At 40.8% G+C, this 9,751-nt stretch overlaps 1 protein-coding gene across 1 annotated transcript; it reads left to right on the forward strand.

Moving 5' to 3' along the window:
• The first annotated feature begins 1,179 nt into the window (after positions 1–1,179).
• On the forward strand, positions 1,180–3,149 carry LOC133735636 (cyclin-D5-2-like). Its single transcript, XM_062163031.1, has 5 exons — positions 1,180–1,618; positions 1,710–1,796; positions 1,881–2,178; positions 2,284–2,417; positions 2,507–3,149. The coding sequence occupies exons 1-5, from the start codon at positions 1,361–1,363 to the stop codon at positions 2,636–2,638; spliced, it is 909 nt and encodes a 302-aa protein (XP_062019015.1). The 5' UTR covers positions 1,180–1,360; the 3' UTR covers positions 2,639–3,149.
• The last annotated feature ends 6,602 nt before the right edge of the window (positions 3,150–9,751 follow it).

The following is a 9,751-nucleotide window of genomic DNA, read 5'->3' on the forward strand; positions in this document are numbered from 1 at the left end:
TGCAAGCTTGAATCATACAGCACGGGAAGCCCTAGTGCTTGTTGTACATTCATCTTCTTGTCGGATACTGCTCCTTGATATATGGTTGCCAACAGACCCCATAATGCAATCAATGCCAAAGTCCCACAAAAGACTATTGAGAAACCCATACCTGATCTCTATCCTTCGCTAAATTTAATGGCACTTGTTAGAGAACAATCTTAAATGAGACACTTATGTCACGTGTAACATTTAACTTATTATTGAACTACGTAGAATACGTATACACCTATCTAATGATAGTATCTTGTTAGCTGGCCAAATGAAAGATGTGGCACGACATCTTTACTCAAGATCATAGCAAACAGAGTCCGGTTTTGTGGCAAATGGCAAGCGCCCGTGTCAGCACATTGGCATTCTCTTATAATGTCTGTGGCAGCAAGTTTGAATAGGGGATTTGGGTCGACGAAACCATTGGGAATCCCAGCTCATTCATACCCTAGCTCCTCTTGACTTGATACTATGCGCACTGAAATTCCAGCACTTGGTGTTTTGTGGGGTGTTCTGTGTTAGAATTTTTCGAAGCACCAACAACAGTCCTTGCTTGTTGAGGTCGAGTTGATAATCAACTATAACAAACACAAACCACTTTGAGCAACTGTAGAACTCCAAAGATCTGTGTGGGTCTAACTACGTTAATGAATTATCACGCATCTAAATTATGAAACAAATTAAATCACCCTTTTACGGCTTAGTAGTTAATAACTATGCTCATACGAGTCTTTGTTACTCGCGTCTTAACAACTTATAATGATCTGTTCAAGGTTCCACTTCTGAGAAAACTATCACAAGCCCTATGAACTCTGGATTTTTTTTTTAATTTTCTTCAACAAAATTTCGAAAATAATAATAATAATAATAATTGATGAAGTCTCCAATCATATATGTGCCCGACCAGGTACAGCTACGGCCCCGTGTACGGAGCCCATGAGAGCCTTTCAGGTTCTGTGGCCTCGTGCCCTTCAACAAAAGGCTCCCTCTTTCTCAGTCAAACTTTAGTCTTTGATTACCACAATTTCACTCACACGATAATACCCAACAAAACAAACGGCAATTTCCTTTATCGAATCCATAACCGTTAAAACGGTGTCATTTCTCTTGCTAAACTATCTCCCCACTTCTTTCGTCTCCACCTCCACCTCCACCTCCACCTCCACCTCCACATTTCTCTCTGTTTTAACTATCTATTCAGTCCTGGTGGTCAGCCCTGTTTTCTCTCTCCAAATCTCGCATTCATAAGGCTATATCTGATTCTTCTTCCTCTAGATTCTCTGTGTGGATGTAATATCTGAGAAAGTATATATATCTTGAACAGAAAACCATGGAAGGCGATCATTTCTTTACCGACTTTTCTTGCCTAGAAAATCCTGCCTTTTTGGCTAGTAACTCAGAGGTGGTCGATGACGACACATCGCATAATACCATTGACATCTACTATGATCCTGCATTGCAAGAAGAGCACGTTAAAGTTTTACTTGAGAAGGAGATTGATTTTGGATTCAAAAATAATGATGAAGGATTTGTCAAATGGATTGAGTTCAGAGATGACCGGTTGCAAGCCATTAAATGGATTCTCAAAGTTAGTCAGTCGCAAACCATTTCTTATATTTGATGGAAAGTACTACTAGATATATTGATTAATGCTTCAATTTATTTGGTCTTTGATTCAGAACAGAGCGGTTCATGGATTTCAATTCCGAACAGCATTTTTATCCATTATGTACTTTGACCAGTTCATTTCCAAGCGGTCCTTCAAGGTAGTTTTCTTAATTATTATTCCAGCAAAAGTATAAATCTTTTATGGAAGTAATGTGATAGTTATTCAAGGTTAAGTTTTGCAGGGCAATAAAACAACTTGGCTCAGAACACTTTCTGTGGCTTGCTTATCTTTGGCTGCAAAAATGGAGGAGCAAAGAAATCCATTACTATCAGAGTATAAAGTTGAAGATTGCATAATTGAAAGGAGATGGATTAGCCAAATGGAGCTTGCGGTGTTGTCCACATTAAAATGGAGGATGGATCCAATAACTCCATTTGCTTTTATTGATTACTTCATCAAAAGGTTCCACTTCAACAAGGAATATCCACTAGAAACAAAATACGATATCATTGAAGGATTCCTCATCTATCTTACCCGAGGTATTACTTCATTTCCATGAACAATTTATCATTGGTTCTTATTCGATTAACTCTCTTGTTTGGTTTAGAAAAGTCATATGTAATTATCTCTGTTCTTCAATGCAGTGATAAATGTAATGCAACATCGACCATCTGTCTTAGCAGCTGCCGCCACCATAATGGCATATGATCACCAATTAACGAGAGCAGGACTGGAAGCGAAGATAAAGTCCTTCCCAACTCTGAAGCTTTTGGAAATTGTGAGTCGTTTTTTAACACTTAAAAGTTTTGTATCGATTAAATGAGGATTGGATTCTGATAAATATGTGTTATCACTGTTATGCCTCAGGAAGATGTGTGTTCAATCTACGAAATCTTGCAAGAGAAGGAAGACAATGTGAAGTCTACATGGCCACGAGATTTCTCACCAGCCGATTGGAGCTCAGGAAGTGATTCTGCTAGAGAAACTGTGATCAGCTAGTAGTTGTCAGTTTGGTGTAAAGAGTGTTGTATAATTACAATTACTTCACAGTCATGATCTGGAGTTGATCAGAAACAGCTGAAAAAAGTAGAAAGCAAAGGATGAAAAAGAACCCAAAAAAAAAAAAGGATGAAAAAGACCCATAAAGGGGGCTACAATGTCAAAGCTGGTTTGCTGTAATTACCTATTCAATTCTGTGCTTTTCCTTTCTTTCATTTCTTTTATTATTGGGTTTTCAATATTTTTGTGGTTCTTGGATGGGGTTGGTTCTGGGTTACTGTCTTACTGATGTCTTTGCAACCCTACATTTTGATAGGATGCTTGGGGTGCTTTATTGCTGTCTATGAACTTTGAGAGATGAGGTGAGGTAGGGGGTAGGGGTCTGTTTCTGTGATTTGATGCATCCTTGTTGGATGTCGGCCATCAATCAAAAATAGTTTGTGAAGGTGTTTGATTTGATTTGTTTTGACTGTTCTGGACTTCTGGGGTATTGCCTTTCAAAGGCAAGGGGGCCATATGCTCTTTCCCATTTGAAGCATTTGGCTTTGCCGTGCAGTGTTGTGAGGGGATCATGAAATCCAATACATTATGGAATCAAAAGGTTTCTCTCTGTTAATTTCTAGTTATGTCTTAATTCTCTTTTATTTCTTTTAATATTATATCTTATTGAGAAATTTTATTCACACATGTCCAATTACTTAATGGACACCTCTTTTTTTTTTTTTTTAATTACACGTTTACCATCTAATACCGTAAACTACCAACTCAAAACATAAAGTTTACTTTGCTTTTGCTATTCCCTTTATAAATCCAGCAGAATCCTAATGCTGAGAGCTTATATGCATGGTGGTGAATAACTTTGCAAGTTTACAACAATGAAATTGGCTTATGTCTAAGGAAAACTGTAATTGGGAGAGAATTGAGTTGTGTTTTCATTGATAATAGGGGCCTATTTATATAGATGATTACAAAGCATAGAATCAGAGTTGTATAAGGAAAGATAATCGTACAATTAATCAGATATATCTATAAATATCTCTGAGAATATCTCTAATTCAAAACCCTATTACAACTAGGTCAAGTAACCTAGAGTTTGGGCCAGACACATATTTTGGATTTACTTGAACACTCCCCCTTGTGTCGCCCAAACGTGCTGCTTCTCTCATTTAGGGGTGGGCAAAAAAACAGATGCAAACCGAAAAACCGGCCTGGACCGATCCGAACCGGCCGGTTCAGTCCGGGTTTTGTGGAAATTTTTTAGGAAAAAGTTTGGTCCGATCCTGAACCGTGTCAGACCGGGTTCGGGTCCGGTTTTGAATTTTGAAAGAGCAGAAAGCCCGATGGGCCCGAATACTATAATTATTAATATATATTTTTATCTTTTGTACTTATTCTCCCCATTTATGGTCAGAAACGTGTCTTCTCTTCCCCCATCACTATCAGTCTTCTTTATTCTCTTTATTTTCTCCACGTCCTCTCTCTCTTCTTTCTTCTCTCTGCGTCTTCTTTCTTCTTTCTTCTCTCTTTTTTTTTCTCTCTACAAGTTTGCATCTCCTTTCTTCTCTCTGCGTTTTTTTTTCTTTCTTCTTTCTTCTTCTCTACTAAAGGGGATGGACATATGAACTGTCCATTCACTTCTCTATTGAAGAGGCACTTCAGAGTTCTGTCTTCTACTGATGCTACGATCACAATCAAATTGGCAGCACCAGAATTTCCGGCATCTAGAGCTAGAATTCGAAGGTTGGGATCGATCTGTGTTTTGTGGTATGGTCTCCGACCACCATACCTCTTCTGCTTCTGTTTTTGACTTTTTTGAGATTGATAGATCTATCATGTTCTATAGTTTTTGTATTGTCCTAAAACAAAGTTTCTGGGTTAGTTTTGTGACGAGAAATCTTCGAATCGATTTCCATGTAATTGGCGCGGACGTGGTCCAATTTCTTGGGGATGGAGGTGGATTTGGATATGGGTCTAGTGGACGTGAGGTTGTAGAGGAGGAGAGGAATGGGATAGAGGGTTTTGCAGATTGCAGAATGGTATTTGCAGCTTTGCTTTGCAGGTCTAATTGCCTAAACAGAAGCAGCCAAGCAGCAAAATGCAGCAGTGCTGCAAGGATCGATGGAAACCGAAAGCCCAGAAAAATCGGCCCGTTTGTCTCGGTCCGGGTTTAGGCCGGTCCCTCTTCTCTGCAACTGCAATCCTGGCCCGAAGTAGCTGTGCCGGTTCCGGTCCCGGTTCCGGTCCCGGTCCCGGTCCCTGTAAAAGCAGTGCCGGTCTGGGACCGTGCCCAGCCCTACTCTCATTGCCTCATTAAAAACTTTGTCGAGTAACAAAAACCCTATGAGACAAAAATAACCTCTGTTGAAGGGGAAAAATAGCACAACACACCCTTCACGTTTCAAGACCATACATGTAGACATCTCCCCCTGATGTTTGCATCTCTCCGTGATGACACCGGTCATGGGAGTTCGGATAACTTCCGCAAACGATATTACCAACACGTTTCTCGAAAGTGAAATTTAGGCAATGACTTAGTAAGCAAGTCTGCCACACTGTCCTCAAATTTAGGCAATTTAGTTCACTTTGATCTTGAGGAGAGTCTGTTGTTGCTGATTATGCTTGGTGTTGTAGCATTGCTTCATTTGTTCAAAACAAGCAGCATTATTCTAAATGCTCGTAGGCTCATCGGTGGTAGACTTCAAACCACAATTGTTCGAACATGCGGAATTATGGATCCAATCCATATACATTCACAAATTGCTTCGTGAAGAGCAATAATCTCTACATGGTTCGAAGAAGTAGAGACTAGGGTCTGTTCTGTAGACCTCTAAGATATAGCGGTCTTACCCATGGTGAACACTTAACCAGTTTGGGAATGACTTTTGTGTGGGTCAGAGAGATACCCAACATCAACAAAACCTTCCAAAACACATGTCATTTTGGGACGGGGATAGAGGACGCAGGCCAGTGTTGGCGGCGTTCCTAGTGTATGATGGGTTCGAATCCATCGTTTCTCTGTAGGGATAGAACAAGCCCATATCAATCGTACATCTCAAGTACCGAAAGATATCTTTTACACCAATCCAATGGCGACGCATTGGCGCAAAGCTATATCTAGCTAACAAGTTCACTGCAAATGAGATGTTCGGTCTTGCGTATTGAGCTAAGTACAATAATGCGCCAATTGTACTTAAGTAAGACACTTCTGCCTCTAGCACATCTTCGTCATCATCCTTTGGACGAAGAGGATCCTTTTAAGGATCAAGACTACGGACGATCATGGGCATGCTTGAAGGCTTGACCTTGTCAAAATGCCTAAGCATCTATCAACACGATGCTCAAGTTCCAAACCGAGACATAATCGTGTTCTCCCAAGATCTTTCATCTCAAACTCGTATTTCAAGTGTTCAGCGGTTTCCCTTAACTCTTTAAGGGATTCCAATGAAGATCATGTCCAACATGAACCGCGATAGAATCCGAAACTTGTTATGGAAACGCGCGGGCATATCCTTTCCCAATCAAATAGTCACTTTAGTGAGCGTTTCAACCTTATTGTAAACGAGCTCCGTGGTCTAGAGCCACTTGAGTTGGGTAAATGAAGTTCACCATGAACCTTCATGTATATTTCGTATCTAGATCCCCATAGAAATACGTAGTAACCACATTTGTAAGCTGCATGTTCAGTTATTCGGAAACTACCAAACTGACAGGGTAGTGGAGTGCAATAACATCCATTATGAGAGAATATGTCTCATCGTAGTCGATTCCAGGGCGTTTTGTGAGAAGCCTTGTGCCATAAGGCTAGATTACCATCTCTTTTTCTCATCACGCTTTCTAACGAAGACCCATTAGTTAATAGGTTTTATGTTAGGAGGTGTTGGCATCATTGGTTCGAAAACTTAGCCTTCCTCTTCGTTAGAGAATCCAACTTAACATGGATCGCATCTTTCCATTTAGGCCAAATTTCTCTACGTTGGCATTCATTCATTAACAGAGCGTGGTTCGATATGATCGGACTCAACGAACTCATGCGCAATGAAATGCGCGAATACATCATCAATCATGATGAAGTTTCTATCCCACGTCCCATGTACACTAGTGTAATTTTCAAATAGCTCTCTATTCTCATGAATAGGTTCTGACGTTGAGGCGTCCCCCAACGATAACCTTAATCTGAAAGATTCTCATGAGACATATTTTGAGTGTCGATGATCCAAGGATTGGGTTGTGCCAAAGTATCCCTCGAATCCACGGGCCTCCCACGCGTCCTAGCTGAGGCCATGGCCTATAACGCCAGAGTGCCACTCTCTATGGCGTTTGCTCCATGCCTACCTCCGTGTAGGGTGGCGCTACGTCCTTCCTTGCAGGCATGTTTGCAACAGATATGTGTGATCTCGTCACTTTAATAGGGATCGAGATGAGACATAGTGGGAACAGACCACGAAAATTCATGTCATTCCTATTGAACATCCATGTTCTTATCTCCCCCTAACGACGGGAAGATTGTCTCATCAAAGTGATCGCAAGACATGCGGTAAAGCAATTGCCTAGCAAAGGCATTAAGTGGCGGACGATTGATGGAGTCTCAAATCCAACTTAGTTGCCCATTCGTCTGTAAGGACCCATCATAGTGCGTTGTGGCAGCGCAATTGGCACATAAATGGCTCACTAAAATTTGTGTAAGTACGAAATACTTGTACCCAGTCACCAACTATAACACAGAGATAGATTGAGTGGTGGTGGGTCGTAGACGAATTATCATAGCTGCATGCGATATTGCATCACTCCAAGCGGATATAAGAAGATTGGTGCGCATTACCAATGTCCGGGCTACTATCGTAGTCGTTTTCGTGAGACCATTTGGGTGTGTTAATTGGAATATGATGTCCAACATCAGTCCCAATGCAATAACCATCGAAAGTCTTCGATGTAAACTCTCTAGCATTGTCAAGTCCAATTGACTGAATAGGATGATCTAGGGAGTGAGCCCGTTGTCATATGATATGTGTTAGGAGTGCAGTATAAGCAGCATTACAAGTGGACAACGGCACAACACGTGACCAGCGTGTTTGCATGTCAACCAACATCATGAGATATTTAAATGTCCGCAAGTTGGTTGAACCAGTCCACAGAATCCCTACAGATTCTATGTAAGAACAGAATGAGTATGTTCATATCCTTTGCATAGGACGGTCTCAGTCCTAATTTCCCTAAAGAACGGGCTTTTTAAAACGAGCGAGAGGCATTAGAAGCAACCAATGAAGATTTTGGTTGGGTCTGAGTGTCTCAAACGCTATTTGAAGCAAAGTTGGTGATTGCAGCATCACTTAGGGCGCCATCACCATGATGGACACCATCCATGGCGTCATGGATAGGGACCATGCCAGCCCTAGGGCGGCGGCAGACGGCACAAAAGGCAGCGGCGGCGGTCACACTTAGTCTAGGAATCAACTTTTGATTCATGCTTCGTTTCGCTCGAGAGAATGGATATCTGTGTGAAGTCTTTAGTAGACGGATCATCATATCATGACCATGATGACCTATCATGTCATGACAAAGCCAATACGTGTCTAAATCCAAGAGATCTTTTCTCATAACTTTATTGGATTTAATAGCTCGAATAGTGACATATAGTCCACTAGAGAGACACATAAACTTCTCTAAGATGCGCCTTTGTTCGCAATCATTAAAGGTATTACAAAGGAACTCATTTACGTTCTCTACATGTGTTTTCGCATGGAATCCGTTGGCTATTCATAGGGCACGATTTGCCCTAAGAGCGTAGAGAGTTTTCGTGACAGTAATCAAGGTCCCATTTGGCAAGGGGAAATTGGGCTATTCCATGTCCTTGAACTAATACTGATGACCCATCCATCGTAGTCACAAAGTGATATGCTCAGAATCAAAACGGAGTCATAATGAAAAGAACTTGAACTTTTATTCATAAGCCAACAGAGTTACATCATTGTCTCTTTGACCAAAGAAAATCTAATCTAAATACTAGCTAATGCAAAACAATGGTAGTTGTCTAACTTCTTTCGGTAACTTCAAAATAAATGTGACCAGGTAATTAGAGAGATGTCGATGGAACAAGTTTCGCTTAAGTACCACTAATCTCAAAATCTTTCTAGACATCACACTTACTTTGGGTGAGCCTACTTTGAAGAAAGACTAAACCATTGGCATCTACTACAGAAATATATGGCAATTGCCTATTACATCTCTTGAAAAATAAAGACTTAAACAAAATTGGCGATCTATTGATCCCAGCCAGATTTGAAGTCTTGAAGTCTTCAACCCTTCACTCTAGATCAACTTCTTGATCTTCTTGTTCCACATAGTGAGCTTCTCTTGCTTCACAATATGCTTTGTAGGCGATGACAATTTATTCACGAGCTCTACAAACGTGTACCCAATGAACGGATAATCCACATCGAGAACATACATCTCTGTGCTCATACTCCATTGGTTGAGGCGCTTTGAAAGCGTTATTAGGATGGATCTTAGTGCTGGTAGTGCCACCAACATGTCCAGAGGCGTTGCCTTTCTCTCTCTTTCCATGTTGACCTATTCAGTTCCGTGTCCGCCTATTTTGGCGATTACCTTCCTCATTAGAGTGAGAATATAGACCAGAACGTCCAGAATTGACCCTAGATTTAGGGTTTCGCTCTTGGCACCCTCCCTAGGGGTGCGACTATAATTGGACTCTGGAATATGCTCTGTTCCCACAGGTCTCGAATTATAGTTCTTCATAAGGATGTTGTCATGCTTTTCAGCGACATTCATAACTCCAATGAGCTTATGAAACCTTGTGATCCGTCCTGCAGTGTAACATCCCGTATCTTAATTTACCGGTTTACTAATCATTAGGACGGTAAACGACATTTACTATCACTTTTACTGTCGTTTCAGTACTTTTAGGGGGCCATAAAATATGACTTTTTGTTCGGGTCAAAATTTGAGAAAATGTTCTTCATGGAAGTTGTAGAGGACGTTAAACCGAGCGCGTGCATATGTGGTATGTAAAAATCGGAGTTCGTATACGAAAGTTATGGCCAAAATACTAAAGTTACTGTTCATAGTAAGTTTCTATAAATAGCCGAGTTACTGTGG

This window comes from Rosa rugosa, chromosome 3 (genome assembly GCF_958449725.1).
Source record: "Rosa rugosa chromosome 3, drRosRugo1.1, whole genome shotgun sequence".
Lineage (NCBI taxonomy): Eukaryota > Viridiplantae > Streptophyta > Magnoliopsida > Rosales > Rosaceae > Rosa > Rosa rugosa.

What these genes read in the sequence shown, in the direction of transcription:
- LOC133735636 (XM_062163031.1), top strand. Translation starts at nt 1,361, where the DNA reads ATGGAAGGCGATCATTTCTTTACCGACTTTTCTTGCCTAGAAAATCCT. An exon ending in CCTCATCTATCTTACCCGAG is followed by an intron (nt 2,179 to 2,283) that starts GTATTACTTCAT and finishes TCTTCAATGCAG; the next exon opens with TGATAAATGTAATGCAACAT. An exon ending in CTCTGAAGCTTTTGGAAATT is followed by an intron (nt 2,418 to 2,506) that starts GTGAGTCGTTTT and finishes GTTATGCCTCAG; the next exon opens with GAAGATGTGTGTTCAATCTA.